This window comes from Dendrobium catenatum, unplaced genomic scaffold, assembly GCF_001605985.2.
Source record: "Dendrobium catenatum unplaced genomic scaffold, ASM160598v2 fragScaff_scaffold_537, whole genome shotgun sequence".
NCBI classification, from domain to species: Eukaryota; Viridiplantae; Streptophyta; class Magnoliopsida; order Asparagales; family Orchidaceae; genus Dendrobium; species Dendrobium catenatum.
In genome coordinates, this window is record NW_021318999.1 from 582,012 (window position 1) to 602,720 (window position 20,709).

A 20,709-nucleotide genomic window follows, 5' to 3' on the forward strand; every position below is an offset into this window, starting at 1 on the left:
TAATTTTGTACTAAGAAGTTGCTTTAAGAAGCAGAAAAAAAGTCGTCCCAAACGAAACCTAAGGCTCCGTTTGGGACGAGTTTCTCTCTACTTTTTAAAACAACTTTCTAGTACAAAAATTTTTAATTTTGTACTAAAAAGATGCTTTAAGAAGCATAAAGAAAGTCATCGGCTTCATTTGGGGCGGCTTTTTTGTTACTTCTTAAATCAATTTTTTCGAACCAAAATTAAATTTTTTAAACTATAAAGTTGATTTAAGAAGCAACAGTATAGTTGTCCCAAACAAAACCTAAATTTTTGTATAAAAAACTACTTTTAAAAATAATAAGAAAACTATCACGAAGCCTTATTCTCTTATTAGTTGCATCATCATCATCATCATAAATGAAAAGTACAGCAAGAAAAACATGTAGCTATCAATTGAACCAATCAACACAAACTCCACTATTTTGTGAAGTCCAATCATGCATGAATACTACTAAACATTACAAAATTCAACGAAGAAAACAAGATTAAACAAATGCAGGAAACTATCTAATCTAAACCTCTCTACAACTCTCCAAATCATTCTCCCAGAAAACTCATCCTGTACATTTTCCCAGCTAAACCTCTTATGTACAGGTTAAAATAAATGCGCAGAAAAATCTCTGTTAGTGCAGTTCTAATCAACCAAAATGAATGTAAATCTGAATAAAATAAAAGGTAAAATTCAATTCAAAAGAAAGTTACTAATCTGAAAATATTTCTTCCCATTCCTGTTCCTCTGGGCCTCTCACTGTAAGATCATCAACACCTGCTTCAGTTTCATTGATTGTGCCGTCTTCTGGTAGAATGGCTTCTTCCCCTTCCTCATCAAGATCAGGAGTTTCAGAATCCTCATCAGCTTCTCGTTCATCTTCCACTTCATTGTCAGCAGGATTGTCAAAAATGGGTGAAGCCCTCAACTTTGCCTCTGTATTTTCGCAGATACAACTCGACGGATTTTCATGAAATTCGCCTCTTCCAGGCCTTACCTCATTAGGCTCCCCCATGAATCCTTTCTGACATTTTCGGACCTTTGCAGCAAATGCATCCCAAGTCATGTTGAAACGATTCAAGAACAAAGAATACAATTTCTTGGCATTAGGCCGTATAGTCCTCTTGTGATCAAAGTATCTCCTATCAATAGAGATATAGAATTAAAAGATACATGATACTGAATTATTATGTGTCTATTATTTCAATCTTTATATTCATTTATATAATATTTTCAGCAGAATTCAAGTTGGATGGTTGAAGTGGAGGAATGCATCGGGCTTGTTGTGTGATAGAAAAGTACCCCTCAAACTTTAAGGGAAAACTCTATAAGATGGTGGTGAGGCCTACAATGCTTTGTGGTGCCGAATGTTGGCCATTAAAAGAGAAGCGTAATGCTAAGTTAAGTGTGGAAAAGATGAGGATGTTCAGGTGGATGAGTGGCTTTAACCTTGGAGATGGTATACGAAATGAGTATATACGTGAGAAGGTTGGAGTAGCTCCAGTAGAAGATAAGATTAGAGAGAGTCGCCTTAGATGGTTTGGTCACATAAAACATCTGCCTTCCGATGACCCGGTTAAGAAAGTAGATGTATTAGATTTGACTTATGTTAAGAAAGGTAGAGGTAGACCTAAAAAGACTTGGTTAAAAAATATTAGAAATAATCTTTCTTCGTTAGATTTAAACAAGAATTTGTCTTTTAATAGGACACAATGGAGAAAAAGGATTCATGTAGCCGACCCCACGTGGTGGGATCAAGGCTTGATGTTGTTGTTGTATATCAAATATATTATTAATATTAACTTATCAAAAGTAAAATGCATGAGAAAATAATATTACCTCCTACCAGCAAGAATCTTGGCCATGTTGCCATTGTTGTTCGTTACAAAAACATCGCTATGATCACATACAATGAAATCAAGAGCAGCCATACGAGATGAAAATGGGAAGAATGGAGCCAGTTCCTTTTTGGCCAAAGTTTCTTTTGAATGGAAATTGGGGAAAAGGGCTTTCAAGGGTGCTAATGTATTTTCACCGCCATATACTTCGCCGGAAGCCACATAGAGGTGGACGTCCTTGCTAAAGCCCAAAGCTCTAAGCATGAGGCCTACCTCTTCAGGTGTAAGAGGGCACTTCCCATGCCTACGCTCCTTGTCAGGGTTGTTTTTCTGCAAAACATATCAAGGGATTTACTATTGTGTTTGGGATTCAATCAGAGAAGTAGCTGATATGCTTACATGTAAAGTTTTCCACCGTTTGCGGATTAATCCTAATTCTCTCCTTTCTTCATCTCCTCCACCATAATAGCAGCCAGAGAACGCAAGCATGTCGGGTTCAAATCTGCAAGAAGAACATCTTAGGTGGTGTTTGGTTGCAAGTAGTAGGAGAGTGCAGTAACAAAAAAAAAAAGTTTATTTTTTAAATGTTTGCTACAGAGTAGAACTTGTGTAAAGTTTTTTTTAGTGTTCGGAATTCCTCAGAACTTATTTTCGTTGCATTCTAAACAAATTCCAAATTCATTCCTCTCCGCTCATGTCCGTGATGTCATTGTTGTCTCAGGGAATAGGAATATGGATTCAGATGCTTATAATCCTCTGAAAGAGGATTTGCATCTCAAGGGAAACTATTGGAGATCAACACTCTAGCATGAAAATAAACAAGAGTTCACACATATTTGAAAGAAAGACTCTTCTTAGGGGAGCTCTTCAATTTCATCATCTAGGCACTTGAATTTGCTAGACATCTCATCAGCTCCTGTCCCTTGACGCCATGCCCATACCCCAACACCGACTCCATCATCGACACTATCCTTGTCCTATTGTAATAGTTCAAACTCTTAACTATTGAGATATTGTCCGCTTTGGCCTAAGGGTCTCATAGTTATGTATTGTTCGTGTAATTTTCTAGGATTTCTCCTGAATGAGCATGCTTAACTATGGAGTTTCTTAAATGAAATTCTGACTATTACACCAAAATGCATCTCGATGTTTAAGAGTTTAGCTTCATCACAATCTCCCCCACTTATGTAACTGACGTCATCGTATGTATCTTTATCCTAGAATCATCCACCATGCATATATGATTCCAGAGGTGGCCCCTACAAGTTCAAGTGGATACTCCCGCCACGTAGTGCTTTATCCCATGCAGGATTCAAGAGGTGGCTCCCATGACATAGCACTTTGTTTTGTATGGCACATAATTCTCATCTTTTGGCTAGTGTATTGTTTTGATATCATTTGTAACAACCCAAACTTTTAATTATTGATATATTCTCTGTTTTGGCCAAAAAGCCTCACGCTTTGTCCTTTTGGTGTAACTTCCCAAGAGGTCACCATCCCAGAATTTCTCAAAGATGAGCACACTTAACTGTGAAGTTTCTTGAGTGAAATTTCAACCATTACACCAAAAGGCGCCTCGATGTTTAAGAGTTTAGCTTCTTTTACTGATAGACCTGGAATGATTGAACTACGAACCTTTGACAAGGCTACCCACTCCTTCCCCAAGATTTGCAACAGCCCAACAAGCATTCCTTTATGAATAAGCCTAACTAATCTCTTAAATAGAGAGTTGTCTTCAAAAAGTAGAGAAGGTGATTCATCATGGAGACTTGAGTCACTGGGAAGTCTCAACCCAAATCTAAACAAATCCAAAATCTCATAGGAAACATGCTTCATCCGTATGCCTCTTCCAATGGCTATCAAACCCAAAAAAATGACAAGATTCGACCTCCCTTCCAAAACTTCAGAATTGCGTAAGATGCTTACTCTTAGTTGCCAATCATAGTGTCATTCACTAAGGCTTCAATGGGATGACTTTTTTACTGCTTTTTGAAGCAGCTTTTAGTAAAAAAATTTAATTTTTATACTAAAAAACTGCTTCGAGAAGTAATGAAAAAACAGCCCCAAACAAAGCATAAGTTTATGTAATAGATTATATTTCTGTTTCATGTCTTCTGTTATTTTGTCATTAGTTACTTTAAGTTAAATATTAGTAATTAATGTCGTTCATCATTTGAGAGTAGTTTAGCATTTCTCTTAAAATGTTTACATGTAGCTTTGTCATTTGGAAAAATCCTTACTATAAGTAGTGCATAGAATCTCAGATGATAATGAATGAAATGTTTTGAGTACTATGTGATAGATGCATAAGTTTTACCATCTTCTTAGTGCTTTGAGAATTTAGCATTACGCCTTAAAGTTTAAGTGAGGTCAATGACTTTAAGATTAACATTATACAGGATGAGGATTAACTAATTATCTTTTTTATCCCTCTCCCCCTTTTCTATTTTAATTCTCCACTAGATATATATTCCATTGCCCATATTACGTGAATTCGAAGGTACAAAAAGACTTTTTAATGAATTAATGTAAATAATGAGGACATCGTCAGAGATTTCGACACATGTACCATCAGCAGACGCCGGAGATCGACGGGATCTCCGGCCACGATCATGAGTTTTATTTTGAGTCATTTATGTAGTAGTTTATCTGATTTTTATGTGTTTCCGTTTTTGTCCTTATGGGTATTTAGTCGCTATTGTAGCCCAAGTGGCATTTTAGTCTTTTGCTTTCTTTGCCATTTTGAGGCCTATTTATATAGCCTTTTTCTTATGTAATAGGGAGTTTTTGATGGAATGAAAATTTGCCACTTATGTTCTCTTCATGAGTTCACCCTCCTCGATCTCTTAGTGAGTTCGTAGGAAAAACTAGATCTCTTTGTGAGTTCTAGGTTTTCTTGTCTTTCATTTTTCTTTAGTTCTCTTGATCACTTTGTGTTGTGGAGAGTTGGATTGAAGCCACTAGTGGGAGAGTGGATTTTCATGCTTTGGATCTCGAGAATTTCCCCCACACTCTCTCCTCCCTTGCTCTTGCCACCGCCTCCTACTTGGATTGTCCAGGCCGCCGGCCAGCAGCCCCAACCGCCGGCCAGCCCTTCCCCAGCCCGCCGGCTCCCTTTCCCCCTTCCGGCCGCCACCTCCTCCCCACTCTTTGGAATTTTGAATTTGAAATTTGAATGATTTATGAGCCATTACTTATTTCCTAATTTAGCTCCTTAATTTCAGGCCATCAATTTAATTGAGTTTCAATTTCAAATTTGAAATTCAAATTGCTCCAATTGATTGCCCTCAAATTAGAAAGTTATTTCCCCTTATGAAATCTGAAATTTTATTTCAGATTTTGTAAAAATCTGTGATTAAGTTTGTGGTCCCCATTGCATTAAACCTAAGCCCCCTCTCTCTCCTCACTTTGCCACCTAAGCGACATTAATTCTGATGTAGTGGATCGTCGGAAGATCAAACCTGCAAGAAGGATTTCAAGGAGTTCCCAATCCAGGGAAGAAGAAGAGAGCTTTTTCAAAGCTTCAAAAGGGTTTATATCATTCAATGTCTCAAAAACCATACATTATACCTATTTAAGGGAGCAAATAGAAGACTCTAGACTAAAGGAGATAAACTAGTCCCTAAGCATAAGATAGGCTAAAATGTTCCCACATCATTCTCCCCTAGCATAAAAAGGCTCGACTCTGTCGAGACGCATTATTGAAAAAGAGATTGTTGCAGAAGACAGATTCCCTTTTCTTTTGTGATCCTAAGGCTCCAGCCGAGGTTCTGTTGCCGTTCAGCCATCCAGGGAACCCAAGCTGCTGACCATGCTTTAGGAATTGCTGTCCAGATTTCAGAAACAGCCCAATTTCCTGTCTAGAAGCTTCCCGGAGCAAAATAGCTTGCTGCCTTGATGTCCAAAGCAAGCTAGTATGCTGTTTAGCCGTCCAAAATCTGCCGCAATTGCTGCCCAAAGGAGATCCAGTGCTGAACAGCTGCTGTCCAGCAATTCCAGCCAACGCCAAAGCTTCATATCTCCTATTTCTTTGGTGTACCTTCCATCGAGGAGCACAATCTTCCCGGACATTGGATGCTCACTAGTCATCCCGTGGATTCCCCTTCGCCGGCTACTTCCCCTACGGACTAGACTTTGGGCACCATTTGTCTCTTAGTGGCATTGCTCGGTTTGCTCTCAATCTTCCTCCGTTAAAACCCCACCGTCAAGAGCGTGAGTGAGGGACCCAAGGTGAAAAGTTCTATTTATTAACCGTGGATTATTGTTTTTCCATAACATTACTCTCTCTATTCTTATGTTGTCAATTTGATATTGTCCCGTTAATCTAGTTGTAACCGCATGCCATTAATTTCGATTTGATAATTCTGAAAGCCTAACTTGGGTAAGCATTAATTCTATAACTAGCAAAGTTTTAATAATCTTATATTAAAATCCCCAAGCAGTTCTTGTTTCCATGCATATGTTTCACATCAGTAAAATATGCAGATGTTATCATGCTAACGCATAGTAAGACATGCCAATTATTGAGATGTTGGGAAACTATTAGAAAAGAAACTGCAATACGGAACTGAAAAAAAAAACTGTTTTTAATATACAAGTTGCTAATTCCAGTAAAAAAATAAAAGTTAACAACATGACAGTTTACCTGAGATGGAGAGCAATAAAATGCTTACTCTTTGTCCTCATTCTACTCATTAACGTATGGCCCATATTTTGAATTGGATCAGTAAATTTTAAAGCATGATAATTTACTCTACATCTAAGCTTTTGCAGATCAGTCTCCAACCTGTTTGATAGCCTATAATCAAACTTCGTAAGCTGAACAACCTGCACCACCATAAACGACATGATCTCAACATGCATAGAAGCTGGAGCCTCGGTTTTAGAAAGGAAAACTGAGACAAATAACTAGACAAAGAACAAGAATAAACCAAAGATACTCCTTTAGAATCAGATACAGAGATCATAAAGAAAACAAGTAATTGTAAAACAAAATAATAAGCAACAAGTAATCCTATTGTACGACGGTTAAGAGATTCAAGCAATCAGACGGATCTATTTGATAATTCCATCATATTTTTGGAAAGATCCAATGTGATGTCGGACAATAAAGGGTTTAGAGTTTACTAACATATTAGGAAGAAAAGCAAAATGAGAAGGTGACGTTCATGGGAAAAAAAAATTCTAGTTGTTGGTTGATAACAAGTATATCTCTTTTTGGTGTTTGAGTAAACAAAAAATACATTTTAGAGTGCTTGGATTAAATTTGTCTCTATCATGAATATGAAAATATAGAAAAGAGTACAAGAAAAATTTTAAGGGGAATATTCTCAGATTTGTTGATATCGGAAGGGAATTTGGAGAAAAGTACCATAGGACCTGTATATCCAAAGACTCTATATGAAATCCTATTTATTAAATATATGGTTGTTAAGATGGCATCTTCTCAAAGGCACTTAAGAACATTATCTTGAAACAATAATGCGCGAGAAAAGATGGAGAATATATATTATTTCGTTTAGCCACTCCAATTAATTTGGGTGTATCTAACACTTTCAATAGGAACTCCAAATTGGGTGCTTATCATTTAATCAAGGATGGGAAAGATAGTTAACGCCAGGGCAAAGTATGGGCCTGACTAGTTTATCGGCCCAATCAAAATGAGTCCCGGAATGGATGAGTAGACAATTATGTCTTTTGGACTTACGAACGCACCCAACACTTTCATGTGACCAATGAACCACATTATTCAATCTTTTTTGAAAAATTTTGTTGTTGTTTACTTTAACAACATTTTAGTGTATAATCGCACTGTGGAAGAACATGTCCAACACCTCCTGCAAGTATTTGAAGTCCTTGAAGAGCGAAGGTTATTTGCCAATGGACAAATGTAGATATTTCTTTACCAAAGTAAAATTTCAGCGTTTTGTTGTCTCTCCAAAAGGCATTGAAATAGACCAAGACAAAGTAGCAACTATCCGAGGAGCGGAGATTTCATGGATTGGCATCATTCTACTTCCACTTTGCTAAAAACTTCAGTTCCATTGTTGCATCATTGACAAAACTTCTCAAGAGGCCTCAGTTGACATGGACCATACTTGCTCGGTCTAGTTTCAACCAACCAAAGCTCCAGGTGGCTCTAGCCCTTGTCTTGGCCCTCCGAGATTTTACCCAAGTCTTGGAAGTTGATTGTGAGGTTTCTAATGTGGGCATTGGGTCAATGCTAAGCCAAGGGCGTAACCAAGTGGCATATTTCGGTGAGAAACTAAATGAGTTATGTCAAAAGCATTCCACCAATGACAAAGAATTATATACTCTCATCCGAGCTTTATAACACAATAGTCATAATTTGCTGGCACAAGAATTCATCCTATTCTCAGATCATGAAGTCTTTAAACATCTTCATGATCAAAGCAAGCCAATGGGGAAGCATGCGAAGTGGATGGAAATTTGTCTTCCTTCTATTATACCTTCTAGCACAAATCCAACAGATCCAACTAGGTGTGGATGTCTTAAACCGCTACTGCAGCTTACTCAATCCCTTTCAAATGAAGACTTTGGGGTTTGAAGCAATTCAAGATTTGTATGCCCGGGAACAGTATTTCCATAAGATATTGGAATGGTGTAAACTGCAAACATATAAACTCTTTAACATTCAGCATGGTTACCTCTTCTTGGGCAACCAGCTCTGAATTCCTCTTTGTTCCTTTCGTGAGGCTATCTTGTATGAAAGCCATGAAGAGAAGTAACGGGACACTTTGGCCATGATAAAACCTTAGAAATTATTCAGGAAAACTTCTACTGTTCTCTACTTACTAGTGATGTGGACAAATACATCAGAAAGTACCAAATGTGCTTACTAGCAAAGACTAGACAACAAAGCATCGGGTTATATTTGACTTCTCCAGTCCCAGGCTCACCTTGGGTTGATGTCAGTTTGGAATTCAAGGTGGGTCTTGCCCACGCATCAGCAAAAAATTATGTTATGGTTTTAATTTCTTTTAATTATTATATTTATTTAAAAAAAAGTTTCTTACAATTCTCTCATCAACACATGTTGAACGGTGTCCGATTCAAGCACGGATGGACCCATTTGAAAGACCTTGACAATCCGGACGCACTCGCGCAATCGTTTTTGCAAAATAAGACCCGGATCAAAAGATTTTATGTACGAAATGAATACGCACATGAAAGGCTAAATGCACGTAAAATTCTCATCAAATCAACGTCGACCTGATCGCATATATTTAAAATCATAAAAAAGGGTGATATGTGATCAAGAGAAATGAATCCTAAGACCAACGACGAATTGAGGTAAAATACGTGATTTGACCCTTCATTAGACACAAATGGTCCACAAAACATGCAATAAGGGCATGCAAGTGATCAATGCAAAAAAGGAGGTCAACCAGGACATTGGTTTTCCATGAAACTTAAACTAGTTCTCTCTCATATGATGTGGCTTTAAACCATATGCATGCTAGTTTTCATTCTAGCTTCAACAACTTGGTATACTCTAATTATTGTTTGTGCCTAATTTCTCCCTACCCTCATCATCTTTGAGTTATGTGGTCATCAAGTTTGAGGCATCTATGCAGTAGGTATCAAGCATTACACTAGTCCTATTTTCCTAACACGAATTAAGGCAGAAGCCTTACTAAGAAATAGTAGGGTCCCTTTTCCCAACTCTTGTATTTGAATTTGATGAAATTCATCATTGCAATTTATATTGTTATTTTAGTAGTGATCTAATTTAAGCCAAACATTTTTCATTAGATTATAATATTCTATAAAAGAATGTGTATGTTGTTTTGTTGTTGCTATCCCAATCTGGATTTAAAAGATCATGACAAATATTTTGCATCTTCTAACAGGTTTGAAAAATGGCTCCCATATTTCCTGATTTATAGCGAAGAATATATAGTTTCAATTGTTTCTTGTTTGTAGAGAATTTCATAACCATGACATGAACTTTAGATCTTTTCAATATGGACCTATTTTAATTAGGTCACATACTTTACCACCCCCTTACAAATTTACAAGAGTCTCTTTCATTCAACCAATGTGCAGAGTTAATATTTTGAAGCTCCCTTTTGATAAATTTTGATATATTCAATGATGAGAACTACCTAATTGATTTTCGGAAGTTTTGACATTCAAGGAAGAGGAAGCAAAGGCAAGAAGTTGGATTTCAACAAAGATTAATAAAAGACAACTTCTAAGACCCCTGAATCCTAGATCTAGACAAACAATAAAGATTTAGAGATAAATTAATGATGAATGATGATAATCAAAATCAAGGATATAGGAAAAAGAGGGGAAAAAAGTGATGTTGCTCTTAGTAAACAAAGAGAAACCAGAATAACTTCCATTGGTGTAATAGGAAGGTACTAGAAAGTTGAAAAAATACTTATGATGGTATAGCAGCAACCACTGGATAACAAACTTTTACCGAATAGAGAGAACAACAGCAACAACACAACAAAGGGATCGAATAAAACCAATGAACAGCAGCAATAACACAATTAAACAAAAGAAAAACAGTGGAAAAAGTGTGGAGAATGGAAGATATTATTGTTTCTTCTTGCATAGCTAGCCACCCTTTTAACATTACTTATACAAAGAGAATGCCATAAATATGGAAAGACATTAATCCTAATCAAATACAAGGAAGAAAAAAACCATACATTCATGATTATATAAAGCTAATGAAATAAAGTGTTTATACGCCATACTTCTGATTGCATACATGTGAAAATTCCACACATGGAAACCCGGATCTTTTAGATTGTCACCATGAATCCTTGGAAAGACATCAGTTTCCACAAGTCCATTTCCATCCACAAGTCCATTTCCATCATAGACATGCTACAAGGATTACCCTTCCCACATTCCACTATTAGCTTGGACATTTCCTTCTCCACTCCCTTCACCTCTAATATTCATGTTTATGTATGTCTTTGTTTCTTTGGAGGATGACCTAATTGACCTACATGAGCTGCTTTCACCTCTTCCACCACACTGGCCACCTCCTTGAGCTCATCGAAGGAGAGTTCTTCCAACCTCAAGGGAGTTGATTCAGTAAAAAATCTTATTTAGGACTATCTAGAATGCTTTTGATGTCATTTTTTGTATTAAATTAATTAGGATACTTTATTTATCTTTATAGGATTAGATTTGTCATGGCTATCCTTCATTAGGTTTTGGTCATGATTATCCTATACTAGTTTATTGTACTACTAATATAAATAAAATTCATTTGGGATGTAAAGAATAATTGATTGATGTGTTGAATATGAAAGCATATCCCCCATATTCTTGCCCCTCTTATAGACACTTATTCCCCCTCATGAATTTAAATTCCTCACTCTCTCTCTTTTATCTCAATTTCTCTATAATTTCCCAAAACCCTCTGGAATCCCTATAACCCCTATACAAATTTTTGACTTATTCTCTCATCACTCATCAAAATTGTATGATTTTTTTATTATGTATTTTCAACATTCAATTTTCTACAATTTTTGTATTCATCATTTTGTCATAATGCATATGCTTCATATTTCATCACAACTTGACAAATCCAACCCACCTTCAACCCTACCAAAGAGAAGTTTGAGAAAGTAGAAAGTTCTCATGCATGCAAACATCATCCCCTTTACACATTTTTAAATTCTATAGCAAAAGCCTATTTCCTTAATCATCCACACACATTTCAAGGTGGAAAACCAAACCCTAATTAGGTTTTATTGAATTTAAACCCCCGCCAAATTTTGGGTGACACAGCTCATCTTTCAACATCAATTAGTTTCAGAGTCTCACCTTTCAAAATCAATGTGCTATGAATTCATAGATATATATCAATGTTCATGCATACATATATCTGCTTCTGTCTAGTTCATACATACATCTAAAGGCACATGCAATTGTTTGTTTGTGTTCATATATTGGTGTATGTCTAATGTAAGTTGAATGATATGCAACTATATATCTATGTACATCTTTTATCCTTGTATATCTTTTCTTATGCATGTGCCTATAAATTTTTGTGCATATGAAAGCACATCTAATTGTAAGTCCGCAAGTGAATGTGTTATCTTTGTGCTTACGAGTGTGTTGCGGAACCACAACCACTTTAGAAGCTTCCATTTGGCCGCTGAAATGCCCATGTTAGTCATGCAGGAAGTATGTTTATTTTGGTTTTTTTGCAAAAAGAATAGGACACGACTACATATGACTAAGAAGCTAGAAAATCTAACATGATTGAACCTTTAAATTTTAAATTTAGTTCACATTCAAATTTACAATTTAATTCACATTTGAATTTAATTCACAATTAAACAAATGATATGAACAATTAAATTTAATTCAAGATTAATATTTAACTCATGGTTAAATTTTCATGACTTTATTTATAACTAACTAGTCCCACATATTATAGATTTATAAATTGGACCCATTCATGCACACATAATTAATTCAGTTTTTTTAAAATTATTTAATCTCACATCATTTACACATAAATTAATATAGTTCAAAGTGCGTTGTCAAGCTCCATTTTGTAAGCTTGTAACTCATGTGGGGGTACGCACAGGATCTTGCTAGATGAGATTTAAGGCTTGACAAATTAAAAGATCATTTTTTAAAGATTGACTTGATAAGGCTCATTTATGTTTTCTAACAAGCTGATTGTTTAGAACTAGGTAATTACAAAATGACCCAAATTTGATCAATCATGAATTTAAATAAACCAAGCTCAAACATTGTTATAAAAGATTGAATTGATCTCGAGCCGAGCTTAAAAAGGCTTTAAGTAAACGAACTTGAGCACAAACAGCCTCTGGCTTGGCTCATCTTGATTCGTTTGTACCCCTACTGTACCTTATGGATACTTCTAGCACACTATGCATTTATCTGTTGGCTGTGATTTTCCTGTGAGCTATCCTTTTAACTTTTTGTAGGGATGCAATCTATGTGTGAGCCCTCAACATGGATCCTATTTGTCTAAGCTTGTTTTGCTATTTGAAAGGGCTTTGAGGTTTATTATTATAAATATTCAATTTCTTATGCATGTAAAGAACAATTGCTGTTTGATGAAAATTTAATTTATTCTTTGTGCCCAGAGCAAGTTGGATGCAAAACTTTCAATTGAGGTAAAAAAAGGTAAATAACAATTTTCTTTGAAACCTATCTCCCTGTACCAGCATGAGGCCAACATTTCTTACATCATGCATTCTTTCCTTGTTACCTTTTTTCCAGCATAATTTGTGATAGATTTATGAGTTAGAATGATTTCAATTAAAACTACTATAATCTAAATTTTCTAATTTATATGTGAATCTTGATGGAAGTGTAGCTTGTTATGATGTCAAATTTCTTACAGAATTTCTATGTGGATGATTAACATTCAAGATGAATTTTGTGTGTTTTATAATTTTCATTTAAAAAGACAAAGTCTTGTCTAAATGAAAGTTTGAGGACTCTAAATTTGCATAAGGAAACGTTAAACACTACAATGTTATGCATCAATATTGAATGGCTTTGTTCACTTCAATACAATGAAAACAGAAGATGGACAAAGTTTTTAAGCTAAATTTGCTATCAATCAGCTGAATTCTAGTAGGACAACTCACATGTTTCTTCAGCATAACAGGCAAGACTCGGGTTTGGTAACATCTTGGATTGCATTTTCTTGGCACACGCATAGTATATGGTCCTCTAATGACCTTGCCTCCCCTTCTCGGAAGCTGCTTTATTATTTTCACATCTTTTGATAGAGCCGAGATGAACCAATCAACATCAAATATTTCAGCAAAATCACTGAAACAGCGAAGTGAAAAAAAGGGGAGGAAATCTTGATAAACTTGCAACCCTATAGATAATAGTGAGACACTAAAGAACCAGATTTAAGTGCAATATGAAACCACACCTAGAATCTTTCCAGAAAGATCTCTGATCAAGCCTCGGAACAATAAGAGTCGCATTCAATATGCGCGCTGCAACAACAGCATCAGTTATCTGAAACAAACAATAGGTTAAAAAAGGACTCACTTCATCAATAATATGCTACAAAAGTTCTAAGCGATTAGGTTACAATATGAAAATCAGTTATGACACAAGGATCTAAAAGTGTTTGAATCATAGCACTGAAATTTAGACTTCGAATGTTTGTTTAAGGGTAGGTGAGTTCCTACATAAGTGCTCGAAAGTGATTGGAACTACATTTTAGAATTGTTTTAGCGTTTATTTGGTAGAAAGCAAGTTCTCATTTTTTGAACTCACCTTCATAAAGGTGAGAAATTATTTGAGGGCTTGTAAGTCAACTTCATCTTTTTATTTGCTTTTGCTTTTAATCTAAAAGATAATAAAATAACGTAAAAAAAAGGAGGATGTTTCAAATATGATTTCAATTTATTATAATAATAAAATAATATAAAAATCAATGAGAGAATGAATAAAAATGAAATACAATATAGTTGAAAAAAGCATCACAATTGAGTTTGGCAGTAGTAAATTCATTCAAGTCAAATAAAAGTCATGAAACTCACTTCAAAGAGACTTAACTTCATAACATAACTTCAATGCAAGACTACTGAGGTTAGGATTTCCAAATGCGGCTAATATGATTAGTAATATGATTTGATGTAAAAGAAAATAAGGATTCACATATCACAATTTATTGATTAAATCAATGGCCTTCTATTTTTAAATGTAATTAAGTAATACTAAAACTTAGAAATAATTGATAATGAAATGATAGAAATAATCCAAATTTTTCAGCAATAAATTGAAAACAAATGAAGTCAAGGCAAATTGAGGTTATACAAATTAACTTCCATACAAAATTCTTTTTGATCAATATCAAGAGCACTAATTAAATCAATATCAAATAATATAGATGACAAAGAACAAGGAATTAAAATAACAAATTAAGAAAAATCAGGCTTCACACGGGTAGCAGATTACTTACCCCGCTTCGAGTCATTTTTTGCTGAAAGCCAAATTCCGAAAGTTATCCCGATCAAGGTAGGTTGCATTTTGACTATCTCAGTTTTTAATAATCCGACAATTTTAGAATTTTCCTGATTAAAAATATAAATTTCTAGTATTTTAACTGAGATAACTTTTAAACGGGAAAACTTTCACCGCATGACTTTTGATACATTGCAGAGAACATAGTTATGGACATTTAGTTATTTTTCTATAAAATTTCTATCTGATATTTTTGAAACACTGCATTTATAAAACACTAGGAAAATATTCAGGCACTGAAAAGTAGTATTGTAATACAATTAAGCCTTTGAAATGTAGTTCTGCACGATCTATGGTAATTTTGCAGAATTCTGAGTCAGTGAATTTTTGCAACACTATATTGGGTTTGATTGCTAAAATGTTGCCCATAAGAAAAATCTTTGAAATTCTATAAAAGTCTAATTTATGTTTACATATACATTTGTGCATTTCTGAATGATATTATGTTTGTATATAAGGAGTTCATAGGAGAGTTCTATTTGGAATTCTTTTATATATCCGTGGAGTTCTATTGTGAAGATTCTAAATGAGCTAAGAGCACTGGAAGGCCTAAGGCCAGGAGTTCTGAAAGGGAGGCATAAGGGTCGAGAATTCTGAATGGGAGACATATGGGCTGGAGTTCTAATACTTTCTCTTATGCAATGTGTATTTATTTATATTCTGTTAAGCTAAATTTGCATTATGCAAAGCATATTATGCTCTGAATTCTATAACATGCTTAGATATCAGCAAAATCCTACATTGTTCTAACATGACTTTAAAGTATGTTCATTATTAAGATTGGAATAATTACTTTACTTAAGTCATTGGTTTTACGGTTATTGAGAATTGATTTAGGGGAAAATGTAATCTACTGAACTATGTTAGCTCATTCTGAGTTCTGCATTTTATTTTTCAGTTCAAAACAGGGGAAAAGGGTCCGTTAAGTAGATGATAAAGCTGATTTTCTGAGTCTTGCTGATGTATGTGTACCATTTCCATTTTTGATTTAGAATTTTTGAACAGTCCTAGCATTTTTCTATTTCATGCCATGTGTTTGTTTGTTGTCAGAGACTGTTATAGCAAGAATATGTACTATATACTTTTGTGGATAAATGGAATAGAAGAAATTTCTTCTGTCGATGAGCAAATTGTTGTATGGTGGAAGAATTAGAAGCTCTAGTGTCTATTATTTAAAAGAAATCTAATATTTCTCTAAACAATCTTAGTCTACTATGTTCCACCTCTACTCTGTCACCATCCAAATTGTGAATCATATCGGGTTGGGTGGTGACAAAACCTATGCAACAACCCAAGTAATATAGATATTTATCTTAGTTGTTTCTAATGTCCCAACACACGGGCGCAATCTATTTCCCGAACAAACAATCTTCAATGACTTACATTCTTGATCAATATATTCCAACCTATTTGATTGTGTAATTGAGCAACATTGCATATGTTGCTTGTCATTTCATCCTATTTGATTGCATCAACTTTGTAATAGTCATCGAGGTCAACACCTACAAAATAAGCCTCAAAGTCATTACTTTAACAATACGCCACAGGAAGAGAGAATGAAGTCTTACTTTGCAAATGATGCATGCCTTCAAAGTTGCAGATAATCCTCAAACACCTAAGAATCACTAAACTATCAATGGGTTAACATTTACCTCCAAGAACAACACATTATCCTCTTTTTGCCAAAGAAGTTTTAAAGCCCTGGTGTCCATAAGCACATAAAGTAAAATGCAAATAAAAGAAGTACAAATAAAAGGTGGATACGCATCTATCATCACCACTGAAAATATGTAGGATTCTAAGATTATCATACAATACATGAACAGTTTAGGACTACAAGACAGATGGCAAGATTTCTCAATAAGAAAAACAATTAGCATCTGCAAGTCTAAACCATACAAACAGAACATTTACAGCTAAAGATACACTGGGGGAAAAACTCAATCATGGAGCTCCCATTAATATAGATTTTGGAGGTTAATCTACGCAGGAGTACCCCTGCATTTGCAAATAGGTTGTTTCTATGACATTAATATTTTGGATTTAAATATACATAAAATATTAAACATAAATTATTTAAACAATCTCATTCTGGTTCTAAACTAGTCTGCTTTAAAAATTCAAATGACGTTTTGGTTAAATACAAAATTTAGAAGAAACCAAATAAGATTTAAAAAAAAAAAAAAATTCTTCTCCTTCCAATAGACACAATTGCTATACTACGGGAAAAGTATCTCACTCCAGTCCTTTGTTGATTCAGACCTCCGCTTGTTGCAATCATCAAATATCTGTTTGGAAGAGTAATGACTTCAGCAGCTGCAAAATATGACAACAAGAAAATACTATCAGGTGAAAGAGAATAAATAAATAGCCTGCGGTTCAGTTAACATTTATAAAAATGGAATTGTAAGGTGAAGAAATTGACCAGTAACCCCTTCATTTTTTCAATGTGCTCTGATATTTTACCTAATTAAAATTAGAAGTTACTAAAAATTAAAACTGTTTAATAAAAAAGTGGCCCCCAAAACAAATTCTAATCACAATGATTGTTTGCATAGTTACATTACTTGGAGCTTAGTAGGTTTCCACTTCCTATACTTGACCATTGCATCAACAACTAAAACTCACCAGCAAATTTTTTGCTAGCATTGCAGCAACCATAATAGTACTTGGACAACTTCGAACTCCAAAGATCATACTTGGTTTTTTCTCCCTCATTCTACCAAAGAAAATAAAAGGCACCATACCATCTTTGAATGAGATTATTGAATTCCCATTACCACATCTGAACAATAAATCTAATGAGCAATCATTGGTTGAAAAATACATACTGGAATATGAAAAACCGCTGGATGGGATACCTCCTGCTGCGCATCAATAGAGGCATTCTTCTACACATTTTAAAAAATAAATAAATACAATGTAGAAATCAACCAAGACATGATGAATGTTTGATTTTAGCTTTATTTTCTACTTTTTTTTCACCATTTTTTTCATTTTGTTTTCAGTTTCACTAGAATCAGAGCATTCTGACTACCCTGCACAGCTTCTGCATTGCAAGAATTAAGTGTTGGTTAGTTCACTGGCATATGCTGCCCAAGGTTATATTATTAGGAGATGCCACTTATTTAATTTATAGATAAAATATGCATGGCATGCAAATTATAATGAGGGGTTTACACACATACCACATAATTATTATGTATTTATATAGCTAACGTATAAATTTTTATAGTAGCTTACATAACACTCAAATCTTTAAATTGCATCAAAAATATCATTAATATTAACTTTTTTTTAAGTGAAATATATATTTTCATATATATATCTTCTGATATGATTGAAACACTAATATGTTAAATAATTTAATATAAAAATGTTTGATACAGATACACAAATGCATAATAATTCTGTGGTATGTAAGTAAATCCCCCAGTTATACTTTTCTAACATCTGGTGTCAGTCTATGGAAAGTGAACCAAGCACAAAGCCGTTAGCAGATAACATATGACTCAAACACACAGCATTCATTGATAATGCTTACATCTATATAACTCTAATCATTTGATAACACAGACATTAAAATATTCATGCTTACCTTAATTGTTTCAAAACAAGCCAACCTAGCACTACTCATAATTTTAAGAAGCATGGACGTTTGACTTAATAAATGCAATATCAAACATGCATTCTAGCGCTTCAAAATTGTTAATGTTAGAGATAGTGATGTGAACCTTATTGCCAGGATAATGTTCCCTCTGTAGATCCCTAAAGCCCCGCCTCTATTTCCAGTAAGAGAATAATAGAGAGAAAAATATTAGGGCGCCGAAGATGAACCAAAGGACGCGACATATAGAGGGAGAGACTATAGAAGAGAAGCGAGAGGTCTACCGGTCGATCGCGGATGCGGTGGAAGGGCTCGGCGAGCGAGCGGCTGTCAACATCGAGACGAGGTGTGAAAAAGAAGAGGAAAGCAATGAAAAGAAAGACGAGCAAGGTGGCGGTAAAGATTGCGGGTTTGGTCCGCATCGCCGGAGTCAATCGGTGGCGCCGCCGCTGGAAAGCCATATTCGTGCGCCTTGGATGACCCGGACCGGCAACGGCTCCGCTCCCAAAGTGCTGGCCTTTGGAGATGTCCGAGCTCGGCGAGACGGGTATCGAGGAGCTAAGGGGACGCGGGTAGGATGAGAACAAGGCAAGCACTGTTGCTTTGCTTGGGATGCGGATGTCTTTGCTGTCGCTCTGATAGGAGAAACGCAAAAAAAAAAGTTGGCATGCTGCCAACTCATACTCATAAAAATAAGTACTAAAATGAATAATACATTATTTTCATATTACGAAATTAAAAAAAAAAAATTGCATGTATATCACTATATTTCATATTATTTATATATCTAATATCTAATATTCTAATATTACATGTCTACCATAAGAATGAAATATATGAGTGATATATTTGATAATAAATTTTTATATGAGTGATAAGACTATAATATTAAAGTTTTAGGTATTAGATATGTAAATAGCATGAAATAAAATAGTATGTATGTAATCCCCTAAAAAAATTAAAAAATGTTTAATTATGCTAGTAATTAAAGTAAATGTAATATATTTGTTTAATGAAAATATAAAATAAAATTTGAGAGTATGATTATGTTGATATATCATTATTTTTTTACTCTATTCATCTTAAATAGAGCAATATTTTATCTTAAGTCAGTCATAAAATAGAAATATATTAAGATCATAATGATCATTGATAAATCATATATTATTATAAAAGTAAGGAATTTGGGTTGATTTGGTTGAATCAAGGAGTAATTATTGTGTCCGGACACCGAACGCATCCAGAGACCAATAACAAAGCGCCACGTCACTTGGACGCTCGGTACCGTGCTCGGTACAACACTCGGTATCGCTCGGTATTTGTCCATATTTTCGGTAATTTATTCGGACATAATAAATTTTCCAAATCAAGGGTCAATTGAGACTAATTATGATAGGGTTCTTACCCAATGTGACATGTCCCCAAATTTAAATTTGAATAATTTATATGTATATCTTTTAATATCCAACACGAAAGCTATCTATTTTTCTTCTATCAGTAATAATAGCGACACAAACAAATATAATAATCAAAACATCAATATATATTTGAAATTACTATATGCGTTCAGAAGGGTGTGAAATTGATATTTTAATAACTTCTTTAAAGAGAATAAATATCTTTTTATAAACTAGATGCGGAAGCAAATTTCATTCACAATAAAAAGATAGATTATCAATTTCATCCACGCAATTAATAGCAATAAAAATGAATGTGAAAATAAAGTGCGGACAAAATAAAGGAAAGAATACACCGATTTATAGTGGTTCGGTCAAACCATGACCTACGTCCACTCCCCAGAGACACCCTCCGAGTATTACACTAAACTTTTAGTGATTCTTCTTTAGCCCCCACAGCTAGGCGGAGAAACCCTTACAAAATCACTTCCACCTTCCCTGGTGCGGCGGAGGAGCCGGGTCCTTTGACACCAACGAGATCTTCTTCTTCTCAAAACTTTCTTCAAGGCAAACCTTAAATCCAATGGTACTGAGATGCAAGCTCGCCGAAGCAACCGTGTGAAATCTCCTTTACACTCCCTTGAATCCCCCTCCAAGGATCTTCTCCCTCTCTCAAACTCCACCCTTTCCTCTCTTCCTTTCAAGTCCCTTCAAGTTTTCTCCAACAAAATGAAGATACAATGGCTGTCAAAGACTCTTACAAAGTCTTATATGAGTGCTTAAATAGAGGGCTCAAAAAAACCCTAAAAAACTCAATTTAAC

At 34.9% G+C, this 20,709-nt stretch overlaps 1 protein-coding gene across 1 annotated transcript; it reads right to left on the reverse strand.

Annotated features, from left to right (window-relative positions):
* Window positions 1-675: 675 nt before the first annotated feature.
* LOC110109407 (O-fucosyltransferase 6) lies at window positions 676-19,129 on the reverse strand. Its single transcript, XM_020840475.2, has 11 exons — window positions 18,775-19,129; window positions 18,618-18,665; window positions 17,715-17,774; window positions 17,512-17,602; window positions 17,123-17,199; window positions 13,781-13,869; window positions 13,485-13,671; window positions 6,500-6,681; window positions 2,254-2,356; window positions 1,856-2,184; window positions 676-1,158 (listed from the first exon to the last, which is right to left on the reverse strand). The coding sequence occupies exons 1-11, from the start codon at window positions 18,949-18,951 to the stop codon at window positions 729-731; spliced, it is 1,773 nt and encodes a 590-aa protein (XP_020696134.1). The 5' UTR covers window positions 18,952-19,129; the 3' UTR covers window positions 676-728.
* Window positions 19,130-20,709: the final 1,580 nt, after the last annotated feature.